Raw genomic sequence first — 22,060 nt, forward strand, 5'->3', positions numbered from 1 at the left:
ACTCGGCTTACCTGAAAATCACGCTTGGAGGGAGTCAGGAGCAATGAGGAGCCCCAGAGTCTGCAGGTCGTGGGGCTTGGAGTGGTCAGGCCTGTGGCCTGTGGGGTGAATGTCAAGCCGGGGTGGCTGTGTAGGGCCTTCAGGCTGGGATTCCCAAGCCGGGCTCCCTCAATGAGCCCCTCCCCAATCCCTCCATCCCTGGGGAATGGGGGATGAAGGATGCAGATAGGCTTCTTCCTAATTTCAGAAGGTGGTTAATTCCAAAAGCTCTCCTGGAGGTTGGGTGTTAATGATCAGGAGGCCAGCCTTTGGGCATCATTCTGCAAATCAGATAAGTGAATTAATTACTTAACGAACACAAATGAACTATTAAGAAGATGTGATCACCCCCAGGTGTACGCTCTTCTCCTGGAACACGGAGGGAAGGTTCTCAGCTGAACCTGACATGAGCACACTTAGGAGGCTACTGCCTCCCAGGAGAGCCTGTCTTCTTCCTGGTCCCTTTCCCCTGAATCTGGAGCCTGTTATGGAGACTGAGTCTGGTTGTTCAGGGATGGGGTGGGGAGCTTGAGAACACAGGTGAGATCAGCCCTTGGGGATGGTACGTTTGAGCAGAGCACAAGTGGGCAGGCCCCAGGCCTGGGCTAGAGAAAGGGAAGAAGTGACAAGCAGGGAAGGCTTGAGAAGGGAGAGTTGTGTCTGGTCTGGCCAAAGCACCTTGGGGCCACCCCTGGGCCTCACCTGCCTCGCAGAGGTGGTGTCATTGCCTGGCCAGAGTGTGCCATTTGGCTCATTGCATTCCAGAGCCCGTCTGGTAGGCGATGTCCCTTCAGGAGCCCGGGAAGAAAGGGGAGTAGCGGGCTCAGGGTATCCTTTTATCCTTGAGGATTGTTTTCATGCATGTAATCTTGGTGGCTCAGACGGTAAACAATCTGCCTGCAATGCAGGAGACCTGGCTTCGATCCCTGGGTCAGGAAGATCCCCTGAAGAAGGGAACAGCTACCCGCTCCAGTATTCTTGCCTGGAGAATCCCATGGACAGAGGAGCCTGGCGGGCTACAGTCCTTGGGGTGGCAAAGTGTTGGACACGACTGAGCATCTAACACACTCACACATGTGAAGGATGCTGTGAAGTGTCCCCTTGGTCGGCTGCCATATTGAAAATGACCATGTAGCTGGGAAACGCGGTGGGGGCAGGCATGTCTCGGCCAGGCGCCCCACACATGTAGGGTGTGCTGGTCTAGGGAGGCCAAGGCAGCTCTTGCATGCCTCTGTTGCAGCTTGAGCCTGTGGGATTGATCCTGGCCCAAGAGGTGGAGAGGAGGAGAGGAGAGGCAGGGCTGGTGGGGACACGGGGGTTGGACAGCAGTGTCAAGCGTCCTGATCCCCTGGGCTGGGGACTGTCTGACTGGGAGGGGCTCGGTGGGGCAGGTGACTGGGCTCCCGCCGCCCGGCCCCACTCCCCACTCAGCTGACTGACTCCCCATTAGGCCCCAGCGTGTTTCATCTTCAAAGGTGATCAGGCTGCTCACCAGCCAAAAGAAGCAGTGGCGTCATCCGCCCTGTTTTACAGGGAGTGGTGGTCGGGGCTCACTGAGCTTTTATCCCCAGAGCTCAAAGTCTCTGCCTTCTTTCTCCCTGGGATGCAGAGGGGAAACTAAGGCCAGAGAGACTCTGGCCTAAGGCAACCCAGCCTGGAGAAAAGGGGACAGGCCCTTCCCAGCACTGGGCCCCATCCCCTGGGCCCCCACTCCCTCCTGTCTAGGAGATTTCCTGCCCAGGACTACTGGGTCACAGCCCTTCTCCAGCGCTGCAGATAAACACTTCTGCCAGCTTCCATCCCACCTCCCCCATCCTGTCTCTGCCTGGGGCCTTGGCCCAGCTCCTGCTTCCCCTGGGAAGCTCCTTCCCTGGAGAGGCCGGGTGCTCAGATGCCCATGGCATGACTCTCCCTCCTCTCTGATTCCCTGGCTTTGCAGTTGTCCTTTGACTTGTCTGTCTCCCGGCTAGACTGTGGGCACAGCTGGCGTCCCAGCATCGCCTGCTATATTTGACACTAGATGATGGAATGAGTGAACAAGTGAATGAACGCAGTTGTAAGTCTCCCTGTCTGAACTCTCTTCTTCCACCCCCCTCTGGGCCTCCCACCCCTCTGCTGGAAAGCGCCCTCCCTCTGCATGCCCTCCGCCCTCAGACCAGCCTTTGCCTACAGGCCCCCTTAAATGTCCTCGTTTCATTAAGGCTACAAGAGTTGATTGCCTGGGCTTCTTCTGTGGGAGGCCCTTGACTTCAGAAGTGTCACCAGCTTATGAGAAAACCAACCACAGCCATTGTTTGTAATTATAAGCTAGTAAGGTTCCTGCCTAGTGCTTCCCAGGTGGTTTAGTGGGTAAAGAACCCACCTGCCAATGCAGGAGACACAGGAGACACGAGTTTAATCACTAGGTCGGGTAGCCCGTGGAATAGAAAATGGCAACCCACTCCAGTATTCTTGCCTGGAGAATCCCATGGACAGAGGAGCCTGGCGAGCTACTGTCCATAGGGTCACAGAGAATTGGGCACGGCTGAGCGCCTTAACGCGGCTAACAGTGTTGTGACCATCTCAGGTGTGCAGCAGAGCAGCTCGCCCATACACACATCTGCCCGCTCTCCCCAAACTCCCCCCATCCAGGCCGCCGCAGGACACTGAACAGGGTGCCCTGTGCTGCGCGGCAGGTCCTTGTTGGTGATTCGCTTTAGATACAGCAGTGTGTGCACGTCCATCCCCAAGCATCCCTCCCCCATCCTTCCCCACCAGCAACCACAAGCTCACTGTCTAAGTCTGCGAGTCTGATTCTGTTTTGTAAGTTCATTTATATCATCTCTCTGTAGATTCCACATATAAGTGATGCCATATGATATTTAAGGTGCTTTTGGATAAAGAAGTTGCTCAGCCCCTGGGTGCTTTTGGGGGGGCCTGGACTTGCCTGGTTTGAGAAGGCAGGATCTCCCAGAGAAGGATCACTGAGGTCAAAGTGGTGATCTGGAGAGCCCTGCATGTCTGAGAGGTGGGAGAGGATGTCTCAGTGCAGGCGTGTACTCTGGGAGTTGGGCTCCAGGTGCTTCCCTCTGGTCCATGGGTACCAATTCAGCAAGCGGCCAGCTTCTCCCCGGGCCTCCCTGTGTGTGAGGCTGTCCTTTCAGTTCCTGTGCAGACAGACTTCACATAACTGGACTCAGTTACCAGGATCTCCTCGGAGCCACTAGCTCAGCTGTACGGCTCAGAACCAAGGGTTTCCTGGGAGCTTTCTGTTTTCTTGTAGCCGACATGTGTAAACCATATTTGGCCAGACTTACTCACTTTTATCCAGATGACTGATGCTCTGGTCATGTTAAACCTCCGCTATGTGTGATGTTGCTATTGATGGCACTCCCCTGCCCTTTCTGGCTTCTCCCCAGGGCTACCTTCCGCATCAGTGCTACCATGAAGGAATCTGGGGTTCTGTTTTCCCCCTAAGGATTTGGAAGGTCTGTAGAACTAAGAGGGCTTCCCAGGTGGCACTAGTGGTAAAGAACCTGCCTGCCAGTGCAGGAGATGTAAGAGATGCAGGTTCGATCCCTAAGTAGAGAAGATCCCCTGGAGGAGGGCATGGCAACCCACTCCCGTATTCTTGCCTGAGAATCCCATGGACAGAGGAGCCTGGTGGGCTACAGTCCATAGAGTTGTACAGTTGGACACAACTGAGGTGACTTAGCACACACGACACATAGAACCAGGATCTTTATGGCAGGGTGGAAGTTTACCCCTTGGTTTGGTTAAATTTGGAGACTGAGGAAGCTAACCATCTCTCGTTGTGTAGAAAGAAAACTGAAGGCCATGGAACCTGTTGTCCCAGGGTTGGGGCTGCGTGGAGGCATCAGGAGCCAGTCTCGTCTCCTCCTCTGCCTCCAAGGTGCGTCCTCCTCCTGGTCTGACAGTGTTTTCATGGGACAGCCTAGGACCCACTGGAGGTTCTGCCCAGCTGCAAGGAGCCACCCCACCCAAACTGAGCCTGGCAGTTGCAGGCAGCCCCCATCAGCGTCCTCACTGAGCACGGGGCCTTCGGTCCGTGTCTGTGCTCACGAGGCTTAGGGATGGCTTGTTTATAGGAGAAGTGCGTTCATGAGGAGGTGAAGGGGCGGGGTGTTCTCTGAGCTTGGGTAATGCTCTGGGGCGAACCCCACCCCACTGCATGGATTCCTTTGAACTCAGTGCTGGGATTTCTGCACCTCTGCATATCTCCTCACATCTTCTGCAAAGGGCACGGGCCTGTCACGCATGTGTGTGTGCACATATGTCTTGTGTATGCGCGTGTGTATGTGTGTGTCCTGTGCATCCCCTGTATGTATATCTTCATGGTGCGCCCAGGCGTTAATGGAGTTGACAGACGAGTTACACCGCTTTTGCTCCTGCGCTGGCCTGTCCCTGTGTGGGGTGACCCTGCCAAGAGCAGCCTTAAGTGACTGGGGTGTGGTTGGGGAGTTTGGAGAGAGGAAGGGAGGGTGCCGCTGCCCTCCGGCTCTCCCAGCCGCCTCTGCACCCTGCAGTCTCCCGCAGGCAGTCAGCGCCAGCAAGGGGACGTGGCCTCCCTCAGGCTTGGCTGGGGACAGGCATCTAGCCCTGTGTTACCTAGAAGGACAGGTGGAGGGGGAAGCCCTCCCTCTCCCCCCACCCTCTGCCTTCTCCCCGCGGTTCCTGCCCCTTGCCCTGCACTACGGGGAAAGCCATGCCCGCAGGGCTGGGGGCCTTGATCAGGCCACGAGTAGGAGGGCTGGGAAAAACTGGCTGGTTTTGAAGAATGGGCAGTGGCTTTTCCGGACTCCTGAATCCCTCCCCTGGCTAGTCTGTTGTGGGTTCCTCCTCACTTCCTACAAAATGAGGAACATCTGACTTCTTTTGAAATAAACTTTGAACACGTGGCCTCCAGGCAGCTGACCCTAAGGGGAGGCCCGTGCCCCAGCCGCACATCACAGCCACAGACTGCGAGCCTCTTCAGAGTGGGTACCTCTGAGCATCTGAAGGCACCTGGAGCCAGGGCTGAGGCCAACTTTGATCGATTCCCAGGAATCCTGGCTTCTTTGCAAGTGTGTGAGCAGGGCTTCAAGTGAGGTTACTGAGCTGGGAGGAGAGGCGTGGATTCTGCAGGCAGCTGTTGCTAAGCCCAGCCAGCTGGCCTCCTCGGCAGCTCCTGGGCCTGCTGTCTGCCCTGCCCCACCCTGGGCTCAGCTCTCCTGAGGAGCCTCCAAGGGCCCCTCCTTCGGCTCAGTCCTCATCCCAGGCGGTGACTCTCGGCTTCTGACCTTACAGCCCACTTCCATCTCTTCCTCCTTCAAGTCCTCCTGGACAGCTCTGTGATCATCTTCCTCTTGTTCTTTCTTAGAAAAAAAGTGAACCTGAGCACCTGCCACATCACATTCAAACCCCACCATCCAAGGGCTTTGTTAGCTCACCCTACTCCATCCATGCAGTTCTTCTCCTGTGAATCAAACCGCTCCATTTGATTCCGAGCAATGGATGTCTTTCCCAGAAAGCTGCCATTCTTGGGCCGTTGTCTTTGCTCCTGCTGGTCCTCCTTCTTGGCGATGCCTGGCCCGTGTCTCTGTCCTTGGGGATCATTGCAATCTGTTTACTCAACCCCTGGCTTGTCCGCCCATTCCTTCACACGCCTGAACAGAGTCGCCTGCGACTTTGAGGGCAGGGTCTCGGGTCTAATGTGCTCACTAAAATGCCTGCCCTGAGCAGGTGCAGTCTGGTGAGGGGCCCTTCCCCATCAATGTGTACCCAGCCCTGCCCACCAGTCTTGAGAATACCAGTGGAGGAGCAGTGCCAGCTTGCAGGAGCTTAGTTCCCTAACCAAGGACCAAACCCAGGGCCCGGCAGTGAGAGCACAAGGTCCCAACCACTGGACTGCCAGGAAACTCAGCATGTGGCTTCTAAGGGCCGCGTCTAAGCAACTCGGGCTCAGCTCCCACCACCATACACCCGAGGAGGGTGGGCAGGAGGCTCCCTCACTGGCTGCGCTCGGTCGGGAGGAGACTGGCAGACCACAGCCCTCTCACCTGAGCTCCTGCTCCCCACATTTCCTATGCCAGGACCCTGCAGTGACACAAACACAATCATGTCCCGAACGACCCTGGGACAGCTCATCAGGCTTAACTGGAGCAGGGCCGAGCAGCGTCGCAAAGCTCAGTGCTGCTCTCTGCCTCTCCCGCCTCTGCTCTTCCGTGCCTTCCCAGCAGCTTTTCTGCTGCCCCAAGACATTCCAGGCTTATATCCTTCCCACTGCGACCCTTGTTTTTGTTCAGTCATCAAGTCACGTCCAGCTCTTCGAGACCCCATGGATTGTAGCACACCAGACTTCCCTGTTCCTCACCATTTCCTGGAGTTTGCCCAAATTCATGTCTGTTGAATCAGTGACACCATTCAACCATCTCATCTTCTGTTGCACTCTTCTTCTGCCTTCAGTCTTTCCCAGCATCAGGGTCTTTCCCAATGAATCAGCTGTTCTCATCAGGTGGCCAAAGTATTAGAGCTTTAGCTTCAGCATCAGTCCTTCCAAAGAGTACTCAGGGTTGATTTCCTTCAAGATTGACTGGTTTGATCTCCTTGCTGTCCAAAGGACTCTCAAGAGTCTTCTCCAGCAGCACAGTTCAAAAGCATCAATTCTTCAGAACTCAGCCTTCTTTATTGTCCAGCTCTCACATCTGTACATGACTACTGGAAAGACCATAGCCTTGACTATACAGACCTTTGTCGGCGAAGTGATGTCTCTGCTTTTTAACACACCGCCTAGGTTTGTCATAACCTTCCTCCCAGGAAGCAGTCGTCTCCTAATTTGATGGCTGCAGTCACCATCCACAGTGATTCTAGAGCCAAAGAAGAGGAAATCTGTCACTGCTTCCACCTTTTTCCCTTCTGTTCGCCATGAAGTAATGGGGTCGGATGCCATGATCTTAGTTGTTTTAATATAGAGTTTTAAGCCGACTCCCTAGCGAGGGGGAAAGAAAGAGCTTCTGTGCTAGATCCTAACAGAGTCCCAGAGTTGAGTGTTGTTGGCCTGGCTTGGGTCGTGTGCTCACCTCTCAGCCAATCACGTAGCCAGGCACATGGCGGGCCTGGACTACTGGGCTTCCTCTGGAGTCAGGGCTGAAGTCCCCGATAAGGGGCACCTTGGCCTGGGTGTCAGGGACAGGAGGCTGGGACTTGACAAAAGGAGGGGATGGGATCCTGGGCATTGGGAAACCTTAGTGTCCACAGCATCCCTCTGGTCTTCAGAGCCCATGTGGAAAGTGTAAGGAGGGAAGCACTTCCCAACAACTCAGCGAGTGACAAAGATAAGAAAGAGAAGGCAGGAAGCCACTGCTCCAAGGGGCCTCTCCAGCCCCTGGAGGAGGCCTTTACCGACACCCCGGCTGGTTTCAGGGGCTCCCCACAGTGCTGGCCCTCAGGCACTGATGCACTCATGCACACCCAGACATAGATTCTCAAACAGAGGCACCGAGAATCTCATCCCTGTCTAGGCAGCCGGCAGAGCTGGGCTTCGGTTCCAGATCCCCCAGAGATCAGAGTCTCTATCCCAGAGGAGGAGCAGGAAGGGCCGGCCAGTCCCTGCCTGTCATCTCCCCCGACCCCATGGCCAGCAAGAAACCAGAAAGAGTAGAGTAGGCTGGGTGGGAGCACTCTCTCAAGGGTCTGCCTGCAGCCCCTCGGTTCCTCCCACCTGTGGACGTTGGACGGGGGCAGATGGTCCGAGATAACCCCCTGCAGCAGATCCACAGGAACAAAAAGCCCTCGGCCTTCCGCTCTTGCCTCAGCTTGTCTTCCACAGGGCTCCCCTGGTGGCTTAGACAGTGAGGAATCTGCCTGCGACGTGGAAGACCCGGGTGCAGTCCCTGGGTCAGGAAGATCCTCTGGAGAAGGGAACAGCAACCAGCTCCAGTATTCTTGCCTGGAGAACCATGGACAGAGGAGCCTGGTGGGCTACAGTCCATAGGATCGCAAAGAGTCGGACACGACTGAGCATCTAACACTCATCTCCTTCCCACCTGGCCCCACCATGGCCCCCAGTTCCCTCCGTATCCTCACTGCTGAGCCCAGGGGTCAGGGCCACTCCGGGTCCAATTCCAAGTTCAGGATACAGCTGGAAAAGAATCCCTCTGTCCCTTTCCAGTGAGTTCAGGCTCTCAGGTCTGTGAATGCACTTCCTGTGGACAGCTAGAAGAGCAGGTGAGGGGCTCGTCTTCTGAGGAATCTGTAGAGGGGGACCCAGGCTGGGCCCTGGGGTCCTCTCACAGTTTCAGCAGAGATATCATATCACATCTCTCCGCCCAGCTGGGGCCTTGAGAGCAGCTCTCTAGGAAATGGCCATTCCTGGCAGCTGAGCCAGAAGTCCTAGTTCCACCCAGAGGCTGCCAGCCCATCTCCCATCACCCTGCTGGCCTCATCCTGCTCCTTGTTTAGGGCCCCACCCACGCCCTCGCCTAAAGAGGCGCTTTCATTTACAGAATGGGGCGTCTGGCCTTACAGGCCCCCGGGCCAAGTCTGGCAGGCCCTGTGCCTGTGACGTGTGTTCTCTGGCCTCTGCACCCTGGGCTCTCAGGGACCCCGGGCTCGGAAGAGGTGCCGTGTCATCATGTCATTTCCTAGTGATGGTGCGTGCGTCTGTGTCATTTCCTTCTCTCTGGGACTTATGACCAGTGACCTGCCCGGCTCAGAGTCACTTCCAAACTCGGCTTTCCTTTGGGTACTGTCCTCCACTTGCTGCTTCTGGGACTTACCGAAGACACGATCCAAGTTTGGTCTTGGAGCAGGAGCAGCCTGAGCAAGAAGAATAAGTCACGCGGTTAACTCGTGGGGTGGGAGAAGATAGGAAGAAATAGCATCCTACAGGTGTTGGAAGGTACCACCCTCCAGGACCGGTCCAGATGGGGCTTGCCCAGGGAAATGCATCCCCTCTTACCTTTAGCCTGTCACCTTGCAAGTAACCCTACCTCAGGATTGTTGTTTAGTTGCTAAGTCATGTCCAACTCGTGGCAACCCTGTGGACTATAGCGCACCAGGCTCCTCTGTCCGTGGGATTTTCCAAGCAAGAGTACTGGAGTGGGTTGCCATTTCCTCCTCTAGTTGTTGTTTAGCAGGGGATCTTCCCAACCCAGGGATCAAAACCCCTTCTGTGTCTCCTGCATTGGCAGGCAGATTCTTTACCTGATGAGCCATTGGGGTCGCCGAGTTGTTTCCGACTCTTTGTGACCCCATGGACTGTAGCCCGCCAGGCTCCTCTGTCCATGGGATTTCCCAGGCAAGAATACTGGAGTGGGTTGCCATTTCCTCCTCCAGGGGATCTTCCTGACCAGGGATCAAACTCACATCTCCTGCACTGCAGGTGGATTCTTTACCACTGAGCCACCAGGGAAGCCCACTTCAGGATTATTCATGACGACTTATTTTTGTTGTTATTTGCCCAGCTCCTCCTGGGGCTGTGGCCTGCAGCCCCCAGGGTTAAATCTGTTAGGAAGTACTCACAGCTTGTCCAGCTTATGGGAGCGTGTACGCACGTCTGGTTCACCCCTAAGCCTTACTGGAGACAGTCGTGCAGTCAGGGGACCTCCCTAAGCTCAGCTTCCACATCTACTGTGGCCTCTGTGGGAGCGTGCTGGGTCAGGGTACTGTGCAGTGGGGCTATGGAGTTGAGTTTGATAAATGGGAAAAGCAGTAGAGAATTTATTAGGACCCAGCTCTGGCCTTGGGTTTGAAATAGCTCAGTCTTTCCCAGACTCCACTGGTTCTAGAACCAACCTTCAGCATGTGTGTGACTCCACGGGATCAAACCCCCTGAGAGGACCCACACGTGGTAGTGATGGGACCTATGGCACAGTATTCCCCCTGGGCCCCTCGAGGTGTTCCAGCTGGGGCTGAGAGCAGAGCAGACTGCGGCTGAATGCAGGTCCCCCAGGACAGCCGCCCTCCCAGAGCCTGTGAGCATGGAGAGGCGAGCCCAGGGGAGCTGCTCTTGGGTCCTGGCACCCCAGCAGGGACCTGGGCAGCAGGTGGCTTTGGAGGCCGGCTTGCTGAACCGTGCCTGCGTGGTGTGCTCCTGGGCCCCGGCAGACTGGCTCGAAGGTCCTTGGAGTCAGTCCATCCTTCCCAGCAGGTGTTCCTCGGTCAGCCTGAGTTCTCCTACCTCCCAATCCCCAGAGCAGCCACCCCAGAGCCTGGCTGGATTGCTCCTGAAGGATCCTCCAACCAAGGGCAAGGTCACCCATACCCCACCCTCACCCAGGCCCCAGGCCGACAGCGTCTGGGGAGAAGGCTGGGTTCAAAGGGTTACCTCGGGTGAGCCTAGACTCTTGCTCAGATCCGAGGCGGGAGAAACTGTACCGTTCTCGAGGCTTCCTGGGGTATCCTGTCCCTCCCCCTCTCTGCCCTTTCTTAGGGTAAATAACCCACAGCCAGCTCCCTTGGCATTAGCTGGAGGGGAATTTTCTAAAGCATGAATTTCCTGGGAAACGTCCACCCTTTCTCCCTTTGTCTTATGACGAAAGCTCTACAAATGGAGACTTGGCCAGCTGTTCCCGGGTCGGAACTAGCTGGACCAGAAAAGGAGGCACTGGCCTTCGCCTTCCCCAGGGGGAGGACAGGGCCCGCCTCCAGGCTCTAAGCCGGGAAGGAGGCATCCAGCACAGCCCTTCTCAGAAGAGCCCGCCCACCAGACCCAGAAGATGGAAGCGGGAGGCTCCGCTGGCAGCGGTGGAAAGGGACCGTCCTTTCTTGTCAGCACTGGGTTCAGGCACGCCCCATGGCTCAGATTCTGCCTCTCCCCCAGCTGTTGACTGAGGTCTCCAGGCCCTGTTTCCCTCGGGGGCTTCCCGGCCTCCACTCACGGCTGATCTGGAGGGAGTGGGTGGCCTGATCCGTGGAGCTGGGGAGGGGCCCATTCTACAAACAAGATGTCCAGGCTTGGACGGACACAATCCCCTACCAGGGGCATGCCCCCCGCACTGCTGGTAACCCTGAAGCCACATCGACCCCTCTCCCCGCAGACACACACACACACCTGCCCTCAAGGACTTGGGCTTCCCAGGTGGCTCAGGGCTAAAGAACACGCCTGCTAACCCAAGAAACTCAGGTTTGATCCCTGGATCTGGGAAGATCCCCTGGAGAAGGAAGTGGCAACCCACTCCAGTATTCTTGCCTGGAGAATCCCAAGGAGAGAGGAGGCTGGTGGGCTGCAGTCCATGGGGTCGGGGTCGCAAAGAGTCAGGCAGGACTGAGCGACTGAACAGCAACAACAACAAACAGAGGGACCTCAGGCTGGAGGAAGGGCCCCCTGGCGCTGGCGGTCCTGGCCCTGCCGAGGCTTGGCCTCTGCCCAGCCGCCCTTCCCTACATCGTGACAGAGAAGACAGAGCCCCATGTCTCTCTGGTGCCAGCAGGACAGGATGGGGCTTGCTGAGTTCAGGAATTGGTCACAGCTCAAATGGAGCAGGAAACGCAGCCTCACACCTGGCTCTTTACTGAGCGGCCGGCCCTGTCTCCTGCACACTCCTGCCCACCCAGCCCCAGAGGGCCTCCCCCAGCCTCCCGGAGCCCCCGTTTGTGCTCCTGTTCTGACTTTCTCAGAAACAAGGCCAGGGGGAGGAGCCTGCTGGAGGCTGGGGATTCAGGAGAGTCCTGGCGGGCCCCCAGTGCCCTGGTCTGTCCCTTTGAACCAGGGGACAGACACTGCCTTACCTGTCCTCATCCTCTCAAAGCAGAGACCGTGGGTCTAGGGAGTATGAGGTGAGGAATGAGTCTAGGCGACTCTGCTGCTAACACAGTCCTCTTTACTAGAGTGCTCAGCCTGTTAGTCACGTCTGACTCTTTGCAACACCATGGACTGTAGCCCACCCAGGCTCTTCTGTCCATAGGATTCTCTAGGCAAGAATTCTGGAGTGGGTTGCCATGCCCTGCTCCAGGGGATCTTCCCAACCCAGGGATCGAACCCTGGTCTCCCACATTGCAGACAGATTCTTTACTGTCTGAGCTATCAGGGAGGCCCCCTTTTTCCTAAAGCACCACTGTCAAGACTGCTGTCTGGGTCCTGATTTCTGACCACAGGTGGTACCTTATCCCTTTCAATCAGAGCAGTCTTTCCTAAAGGGCCTCCGCTCACTTAGGCCCACCCGCAGGGGTCACCCTCATGTGCTCCCAGTCATCCTTCCAGGTAGCTGTTGTCCTTTGGAAAATCAACTTATAAAAGGTGATTTAAAGGGCTTTTCTTCAAAATTACTTATTCCTTCTTGCTGTTACTGCACCTTCGTTCAGTTCAGTTGCTCAGTCGTGTCCAGCTCTTTGCAATTTCATGGACTGCAGCATGCCAGGCTTCCCTGTCCATCACCAACTCCCAGAGCTTACTCAAACTTATGTCCATCGAGTCAGTGATGCCATCCAACCATCTCATCCTCTGTTGTACCCTTCTCCTCCTACCCTCAATCCCTCCCAGCATCAGGGTCTTTTCTAGTGAGTCAGTTCTTTGCATCAGGTGGCCAAAGTATTGGAGTTTCAGCTTCAACATCAGTCTTTCCAATGAATATTCAGGACTGATTTCCTTTAGGATGGACTCGTTGGATCTCCTTGCAGTCCAAGAGACTCTCAACAGTCTTCTCCAACACCACAGTTCAAAAGCATCAGTTCTTCAGTGCTCAACTTTCTTTATAGTCCAGCTCTCACATCCATACATGACCACTGGAAAAACCATAGCTTTGACTAGACGGATCTTTGTTAGCAAAGTAATGTCTCTGCTTTTTAATATGCTGTCTAGATTGTTCATAGCTTTCCTTCCAAGGAGCAAGTGTCTTTTAATTTCATGGCTGCAGTCACCATCCGCAGTGATTTTGGAGCCCAAAAAAATAGACTCTCACTGTTTCCATTGTTTCCCCATCTATTTGCCATGAAGTGATTGGACCGAATGCCATGATCATAGTTTTCTGAATGTTGAGTTTTAAGCCAACTTTTTCACTCTCCTCTTTCACTTTCATCAAGAGACTCTTTTTTTTTTCTTTTGCTTTCTGCCATAAGGGTGGTGTCATCTGCATATCTGAAGTTATATTCCAGCTTGTGCTTCATTCAGCATTTCTCATGATGTACCCTGCATAGAAGTTAAATAAGCAGGGTGACAATAAAGGCAAAGGAAAAAAGGAAAGAATGCAGAGCTCCAAAGAATAGCAAGGAGAGATAAGAAAGCCTTCCTCAGTGATCAATGCAAAGAAATAGAGAAAAACAATAGAATGGGAAAGACTAGAGATCTCTTCAAGAAAATTAGAGATACCAAGGGAACATTTCTTGCAAAGATGGGCACAATAAAGGACAGAAATGGTATGGACCTAACAGAAGCAGAAGATATTAAGAAGAGGTGGCAAGAATATGCAGAAGAACTATACAAAAAAGATCTTCATGACCCATATAATCAGATGGTATGTTCAATCACCTATAGCCAGACATCCTGGAATGTGAAGTCAGGTGAGCCTTAGGAATCATCACTACAAACAAAGCTAGTGGAGGTGATGGAATTCCAGCTGAGCTGTTTCAAATCCTAAAAGATGATGCTGTGAAAGTGCTGCACTCAATATGCCAGCAAATTTGGACAATTCAGCAGTGGCCACAGGACTGGAAAAGGTCAGCTTTCCTTCTAATCCCTCACCTTCCCCCCCTGCCAAAAAAAAGCCCCATATTCAGGATCGTATTCCTGGGATTTTCCCTCCAGATTCAATGATGGGAATCGGCATGAGAATGAAATTGTGAAACCTGGTTTTTTTTTTCCGCTCAGTAATTCCCCACTGCATAGACTTCCCTCCAGGGCTTTCCTCAGATCCCAGACCCACCCTCACCACGCCTCCCAGCCAGAAAGATAGTCCTGAGAGGAGTGGGGGGTCTGGGGCAAGGGGGAAGGCGGGCCAGAGCCTCCACCTGAGCCAATGGTCCAGCTGGCATTTCACCTGTAAACAAGTAAATGTTTACAAGCCTGAGGTCCTCTCTGCCCTCTGCCACACCCCCTCCCCAGCTTGCCCCCTCCCAGCCACCCTCCCTCCAGACATTGCCCCTGGTTGTTTTCCTTGGCTTCTTCCCCTTCTCAGCTTCTCCCTTCACTTGTTCAAAGCTCCTCTCCAAGACCAGCCTCAGGCTCCATGCTTTCCAAGGTTTCGGCCCTCTTCCCCGCCCCACACCCACCCCAGACCCAACTGGACACAGTCGGTTATAATTGGCATTGTCCCTTTTAACATTAATTTAAAATTTTTCATTATATTCTGATTATATGAGGAAAGCACACACAGTGTAAAGAAATAATCTTTAAAAAAAGAGATAAAGGCGGAACTGTAATTCTGAGTGGTGGTTCCACTTGGGTGGATTCTATCCCAACAGATACTGCATTCCCCGCGTGCCCCCTAACCCCCCATCCCCCACCGCGTGGCCTCCCTGCTCCAAAGCAGCACTGAGTGACCTCTGCTGCCCACCGTCTGACCCCTCTGCCGCCAGCCAGCCCTGTTCCCAGGGCGTCCTTCCCTCCCTCTGCTCCAGCCCAGTTGGTTCCCCAGCTACAGTCAGTCCCCCAGAAGTGAGCCAGGGCTCGGCTTCTTGCATCAGCCCCTGGGGTCTGTCTGTTGGTGTGATTCCTGCCCCCTCAGGGCCATCTTCGCCTCAAATCCTACTGCTCCTCTGGGGCCTGGTTGGGTTTAGTCACTTCCTCCCCGAAGCCTTTGGAACTGCACACCATCACCATGACCTCCTGCCCCGAACGGTGGAAGGACCCTTTCTCCTCCAGGGCCAAGGCAAAGCCGAGTTTCATTGAGTATTTACAGACCAGACAATTGCCTTCCTGAAGTCCCTTTTCCCCTAGCGTCTGGGTGTTTGCGGCAGTGTCTTAGTCAGGGTACAGCGTCTGGTACACAGGCCTGAGCCTGCTCTCTGGGGCTGGGGTGGCGGGAGAGAGCCATTTGCCAGGACTGCAGAGCTCAGGAGTTGCGAATGCCCTGGGCCTCCGAGGGCAAGGCCAGGCTGGGGATGGGGCATCCAGCAGATGGAGCTGGCTAGGCAGGCTGGATCGTCCCCCAACCCCGCCCCCGGGGGCATCACGACCTGGAGGCATACCCCGTAGGCTCCTACTTTTCCCTCCTGCCAGGTGTCAAGTCCCAAGCCGGCCAGCCCAGGGCCTCAGCCACCTGCGGGCCTCAGCTGTTGTGCTAAAGAACAGGCTGGGTCCTGGGCAGCACAGGTGCTGCTGGAGGAGTGGGGCGGGTGGCCTGTCCTCGGGATTTTGCACATGGTGTTTGAGCGGGAGAAGAGTGTCTGGTGACCTCAGACATGGCTCCAGCTTCTGCCCCAAGGAGGCCGCTGGCACTGTGCAAAGAGGCTGTCACTATTTCTGGGGCACCGCCAGATGCTGTAAAGGGGGAGGGTGATAAGGGCAGGGGAAGTGGGGGAACAGGGGAACCTCGGCTGACTCTGAGCTCCCACCCCATTATCACCAAGCCGGAGCCCGACTGGCCATCTCTGGCGCCTGCCTCTCCCCTCCCAGCACAGCCTCGGGGTGGGTTATCTGCCCGGGGCACCACGGTGGGGTGTTTCCTGCCACCCTTCCTATCTTAGAAGGAGCCTGAAGGGGACGAGGCCATGGGCACCTCTGAGTGGGGGAGGGGCGTGCCCGCTGGGTGCCAGGAGTCGGCTGTCTTCACAGCAGGAGCCTCGCCCATCTTCGGGACAGGCACTCCCCACTCTTCATTCTCTCTGTGCAGCAGGTGAATGTCCCATAAACAAATGGGCCCCAACAGCCTCCAAGGGCACCAGGGGATCAAAGCATCCTCTTATCAGATAGAACTGGCCTGGATCCTGCCTTCACCCCTTGCTGTCCAGGGGGCAAGAGCAAAGGCATGAGTAGGTGGGTGAGGGGGCAAATGCTCAACCAGACTTCCTTCCCTCTGCGCCTCCTCGGGTCAGCACAGCAGGAGTGTCCGGACTGACCCGCACATCTGTCTGTGAAGGGGTGTCCACTGGAGCCCCAGGGCTGGGGGACAGTGTGAATTTCCAGGTGGCAGAGATTTCTTCCTTTTCTGAAGGGAGAGAGGACGGTCATTCATCAGGCCCTAGAGAGCGTTGGGTGAGTGGGGCCCAGAGCCCTCTTGGAAGACGCCTCCCGGACACTGTGGGCACAGGAAACGCAGGCTGGGCTTGCACAGTGGAGTCAAGGAAGCCCGTCTCTCCTCAGGTCTGCTACCTGTGCCACAGCCTCCTGACCCTGGCCGGGGTGGTGGTCAGCTGCCAGGACATTACTCCAGACCGATGGGTGAGTCTCCCGAGAGGGGCTGGGCTGGGGCTGGCGGTGGAGGAGCCCAGCCCACTGCCAGGAACTGGAAAGAGTGGGAGGCAGAGAAAAAAGCAGGCCTGGGGGAGCTGGCCTCATCCTCCTCCCAGCAGGCTTTCCGAAGGGATACTGACCCATGCCCCTGGTTGCCCATGCTTCCCCTCCCTTTCCTGCCCCACTGCTGAGCAGTCACTCAAACCCATCCTCCTCTTTCTCTGACTCCGTGCCCCCCCCCAACCCCGTGGCCTGCCCTCCCTGCCCTCCCTGCCCTCCCATGGCCTCTGCAGGGAGAGCTGCAGTTGCTCTGCATGCAGTTGGACCGCCACATCAACACCCATATCCGGGAGAGCCCCCAGGCCATGTATTGGACCACACTCAAGGACCTAGCTGCCCAGACCCACATCCGCTGGCAGGAGCTGCTGGCACACCGCCAACCCCAGGTGCTGCCCCCACCCCACCCGCCCCCAGGCTTGGAAGGGGAGGGAAGTGGTCAGTTGACTGACCAGAGCCCGCAGAGTGTCTACCCCCTCTGCAGCTGCCAGGCTTCTGGCTGGGAGATGGGGGGAGAGAGCAGTGGGGGGTTAGAGGGGGAGATGCATCCTCGGTGGACCATCATCTTTCTTATCAAGGGTCAAACGCCCAGGGTGGGGGTGCAGTGAGGGGGACACAGACAAGCTGACTCCTGGGTAAAGGCAAAGAGAATCTTCACCCCAGAGAGAGGGGGGCGCCTAGAGCAGAGGGCTGCCAGGAAGGGACACCAGAGGCCCCAGCTGTCCACCCTCTGCCCAGCTGTCCTGCAGGCCACTCTGCTGGGAGGAACACACCCAGGCGGCCCTGGTTCCTCCCAATTTTTGTAGCAACCACCCTGCGCTCCTGATTTTCTCAGACTCTCTGTGTAATAATTGTTCATTTGCTCAGTCATGTCGAACTCTTTGCATGTGACCCCATGGGCTGCAGCAAGCCAGGTATTCCTATCCTTCACTATCTCCCAGAGTTTGGTCGAACTCATGCCCATTGAGTAAGTGATGCCATCCAACCATCTCATCCTCTGTCGTCCCCTTCTCCCACCTTCAATCTTTCACAGCATCAGGGTCTTTTCAAATGAGTCAGCTCTTCACATCAGGTGGCCAAAGTATTGGAGCTTCAGCTTCAGCATCAGTCCTTCCAATTAATATTCAGGGTTGATTTCCTATAGGATTGACTTGTGATAATATTCATAGCTAATATTTATTGAATAAAGATCCTCTTCTACATGAATCCACATAACTGCCCCCCTCTGTGAGGCAGGTATTGTTGTGATCCCATTTTACAGATGGACAAGCTAGCCAAGAGTCGCTGAGAGGTTAAATAGCTTGCTTCATCACGCAGGCTGTGGCTTGCAAATATCAAGACCAGGGCACCAAGCCAGCCTGATTTGCACGCCTGCAGAATTAAGCACGGTCCAGCCCCTCTCTGGCAGTCTGGCTTCTGGCCTCTGTCGGTTCCTCCAACAAGCAGCCGTCCCACCCCCAGCCCCTGATAGAGATGAGCTGGGTCTCCTAAGAACTGTCTCCAACTCCCCTCACACTGCTCCTGAGTCCCCAACTTTCCTTTCCCTCCATGCCCCACCCCTCAGCGGCCCGTAACCTCTGACTTGGGGCTGACACATCAGCCACAGGCTGTGGCTTGGGTCTCAGATTGCACAAGTCTCTGAGAAAGCTGGAAAGCAAACCTCACCCTCCACCCCTGAGGAACTAGATCACACTGGTCTCTGGTGGGAAGCGGTGTGCTTGTCATGAAAAGAAGGAAAAATGATTCGCGGCCTGGCCGAGCCAGGGCCCGGCCCCAGCTTCCTCTCACACTGCCCCGGGCCTGCAAGCTGGCAGTAGAAGGAAGCAAGGCAGAGCTGTGGTCGGGTGGTCTGTTGACCTGCCGCGTCCTCGCCTGGACAGGAGCCCCCGGAGCCTTATGACTTAGCGAGTGGCACAGAGGAGGCGTTGGTGGATGTGCAAGGGGCGCTGGGGAGTCAGGGAACCTCAGGTCCGTGGGCCCCACCTGGGCCCAGACCGTCACACTGTGTTTTGCTCTTTGCCACAGGCCCAGTACTTCAGCCTCTGGGAAGACGTCTAGTGGAGCAGGGCAAGAGTGGCCCAGCGCTCCTGGCTCTGGCAAGAAGCAAACACGGCCTAGGTAACTGGAGGCATGAAGAATGGGGGCCAGGGGAAGACCAAGCAGTGGAAGCAAGTGCCTGCCTCCCCCGCTGCCCTGAGGCCGGCTGGGCAAGGGTTCTGCCTCTCACGTCTCCAGCCCTTCCCCATGTCTCCGCTCCCCAAGGCCATAGTCTCCAAAACTCTGGTTTCCCTGGGCCTCCCGAGCCCTCCAGCCACCATCCTCCCCACCCTCCTCCACTTCTCCGTGTCACTTGTGTGAGGGTTCTTGGTGCACACTAAAGCCTCAGCATCAGTAACCTCCAGTCCCTTACTGAGGGCTGGGCCCAGTGTCCAGTTTCCTGATTTCTCTGCTTGTGCTTTGCAGAATTCTCACCCGGAGCCAGTTGTATGACTGGGTCTTAGGCCCCGGCCTGCCCCCTGCAGCAGAGGACTGTTTATTAAACCTTCAGGGTTTATGAACAGTCTTGGCTATGGCCTGAACGCTGTCAGAAACCCCGGGAGCAGGGGTGGGGAACATCAGTTTGGACCAGTCTGAAACCATCCCCCTGCTGCCACTGGGGAAGAGCCATGGGGTGAAATGGTAGATGAGGCCTGTAATTACCCTTAATTTGGTTTATTGTTGAGCTCTGAAATCAACTTCCAGACTTAGGAGTTGGCAGCGGGGGTGGTTAGTTCCCAATACTTTTTGTTTTCTCTTAGCCTTACCCACGATCAGGTTTTGTGGGCCCTGATCCCTGAAGGGGTGCTAGATGTCTTCGACCTGCTCCCTCTGAGAGCAGGTATCTTTCGGTACCCCCAGGATATCCATGGGTATCACTTTCTCTCTCTGCCCTGAGAATCCGTTGCTAGTCCCTGGCCCTTCCTGAGCCTTTCTAGGTTGGAAGTGGTTTTGCAGGGGCCACAGGGGTTGGAGAGGAAGAACCAGAGGTTGGACCCTGCACACTGGGCCCGTGCCCATGATCAGCTCAGCCCCTAGTGTCTGCCAGCGTTCACCACGGCTGTGCTTGTGACTTTTTCTGTTTATTTGTCCCTCTCCTTTGTTCTGTCATGCCAAGTTAAGGCCGGTTAAGTAGGAGAGAGACTCCCCCAAAATAAAGGACCTTCCAGTCCAAGTGCCTCAATTTGTAGACCCGAAGGGCAGCCCATCACTCCCTGGGCCTGTTAGAGGTCCTCACTGGGTCCCCACAATGCTGGGAGCTGGTGTGTGGGCTCAATCGTTTAGTTGCATTGGACTCTTTGCGACCCTATGGACTAGCTCACCAGGCTCCTCTGTCCATGGGATTCTCCAGGCAAGAATACTGGAGTGGGTTGTCATTCCCTATTCCAGAGGATCTTCCCAACCCAGGGATCGAACCTGCGTCTTTTGCATCTCCTGCATTGGCAGGTGTGTTCTTTACCGCTGCACCACCTGGGAAGCTGCTGGGAGTCAGGGACATCCATAATTCAAAGGGCACAAACTCACAGCAGGGTGCCAGGCACCATGCAGGTTGTCTCCCTGCCTCTCTGCCTTTGCCAGGTGAGAGGTAGAGAAGCTCTCTGCCAGGGAGGCTTGGAGGCCCAGGCAGCTTGCCTGGGAGTTCTAGTTTCTTTTCCTGGCCATGTCACAGGCCCCCTCGGCCAGGGCGCCGCTGAGGCCCCAGCAGCATCAGATAGGCCTGAGATCCTCCGATAACAGAGCGGAGGCTGCGCCACCTCTTTCAGCCCCCTTCAGGGCGGCCCCGGCTCCTGACACCACACATCCTGGCGGTTAATGCTTGGCTATTCAGTTTGCTCTGGAAACCTGGAAATCACCTGTGAAATTTCCCTTCTTTGTTCTCGCTGCCAAGGGAGGCCTAGGAAGCTGAAGCGGGGATTTTTCCAATTTCTCGAAGCTGCCCCTACTGGGCTCAGAGAAAGGGTTCGAGCTGTCCAGCTCAAGAACCGTTCCTCTCCAGGCCGGATTCTTGTGCACTGCCCCCTCCTCTCAAACACATTTATCCCCGAGAGAGAAATAGATACCAAGTAGAGAGGAGGTGTGGGTGACAGCTCAGGCCCTCCAGAGGCCTCCCCGTAACCTGAGCAGAGGTGTGCACTTTGAGGTCACCCAAGGGCGTGCGGTATCACCCGGGACGTGTAACGGGCCCTATCTGGAACTGGCTTGGAGCTGACCAGATCTTCTAAAATCAGTCTAGGACTGGTGAAAGAGTCAGCCTCCTTGAGGCCAAAAATTCAGTGATGCTGGCAACTTCACCATTCACCCTTTCCAGATCCCTGAGCGCCTGGGAAAAGGCTGGGGGATATCCTGATGGAGGCCACTGGAAACGCAGCATCCGGGGCTGTGATGACGGATGCTTTCCTGCTTCCTTCGGTGATGGTGGCAGGGAGGGGCTGGAAGGGAAGGGCTTCCCAGGTGGACAGCTTTGATAACCCTCCTTCAGGAGGAAGTGGAGGGAGGAAGTCCTTTTCCTCTGTCCCCACTCACCTCGGTCCCCAGGCCCCCAGATCCCTGAAGGGTGGCTGACCCAGGCTGTTTCATTTCCCCACTGTGGGTTGACAGCAGCTCCTGACTTCCTTGGAAGTTGGCCAAGCAGTGTGGACTAGAGAATCCCACTGTGAACCCTGGGCCCCCCTCCTGGCAAAAGGCAACCTCTGGCGAGCTGGAGTTAAAAGGAAGGGGCACTATGGCGGGTGACCGAGACATGGGGACAAGGGGGGCCTAGCTATCTAGATAAGACTTCCAGATCTGTCTCTAGGGGCCAGCATGAGCTGCCAGTGGGTCCTTAGGGAACCTGGCGGGGGAGGGGGCGGGCATTTAGCACATCTGCCTTTTCTTGGCCACAAGCGGTTGAACACATAGGGTAAGTAAGAGGGTCTGTCAAGGCCTAAGGCATGAATGCTGGGCCCCTTCCATACGAGTGTGGTCAGTCACTTCAGTTGCACTTCAGTCTGACTCTGCACGACCTCATGGACTGCAGCCCACCAGCCTCCTCTGTCAATGGGATTTTCCAGGCAAGAATACTGGAGTGGATTGCCATGCCCTCCTCCAAGGGTCTTGCTGACCCAGAGATCCATCCCATATCTCCTGCATTGGCAGGCGAATTCTGTACCATCTGAGCCACCAGGGAAACCCTCATTTTAAAGTATGAATCACCAGCAAATAGTCATGCAGGAAACTTTATCCCCTGCCCACCCACCCACGGAAAAGGCGAGCACTGGAAAGGAACAGAATCTAGCAGGAAATGAGCAAGGTAGAAAAGGGGAGCTGGCAAGGAGCGTTTGAAAGGGAAGGCCTCTGTGATGAGGAACCAAGAAGCCCGCCTCGAGCTACAGAAGACGCCCCTGCCAGTGAAACCAAACCTCCCTTCTTTCCACTGGGGCCAGTCTCGCAGGTGGGGCCAGAAGCTCAGGTCTTGGCCTGGTAACCCTCACGCATAGAGGTGAAGGAAGACAGCAGGAAACGAAGTGTCCATGGCCTAAAAGTTGTCAGGCTATCCCGTAACTTAGTGGAAAGATGGGATCAGGAGTCTTAAGGCCTGATTTAACATTCTGACCTTGGGCAGGTTATGCCTTTCTGACACTC

The 22,060-nt window shown here is 55.7% G+C and overlaps 1 protein-coding gene across 1 annotated transcript in view; it reads left to right on the forward strand.

Annotated features, from left to right (window-relative positions):
* The window catches only part of FAM178B (family with sequence similarity 178 member B), a 94,591-nt gene extending 74,989 nt beyond the window's left edge, over window positions 1-19,602 (forward strand). The window contains exons 13-15 of the mRNA XM_065928870.1: window positions 16,256-16,333; window positions 16,639-16,791; window positions 18,428-19,602. Coding sequence (XP_065784942.1) covers window positions 16,256-16,333; window positions 16,639-16,791; window positions 18,428-18,460 — 264 coding nt within the window. The 3' untranslated portion in view covers window positions 18,461-19,602. The remainder of the gene's footprint in view (window positions 1-16,255; window positions 16,334-16,638; window positions 16,792-18,427) is intronic.
* The last annotated feature ends 2,458 nt before the right edge of the window (window positions 19,603-22,060 follow it).

The sequence above is a fragment of the Muntiacus reevesi genome, chromosome 3 (assembly GCF_963930625.1).
Source record: "Muntiacus reevesi chromosome 3, mMunRee1.1, whole genome shotgun sequence".
Classification (NCBI taxonomy): Eukaryota; Metazoa; Chordata; class Mammalia; order Artiodactyla; family Cervidae; genus Muntiacus; species Muntiacus reevesi.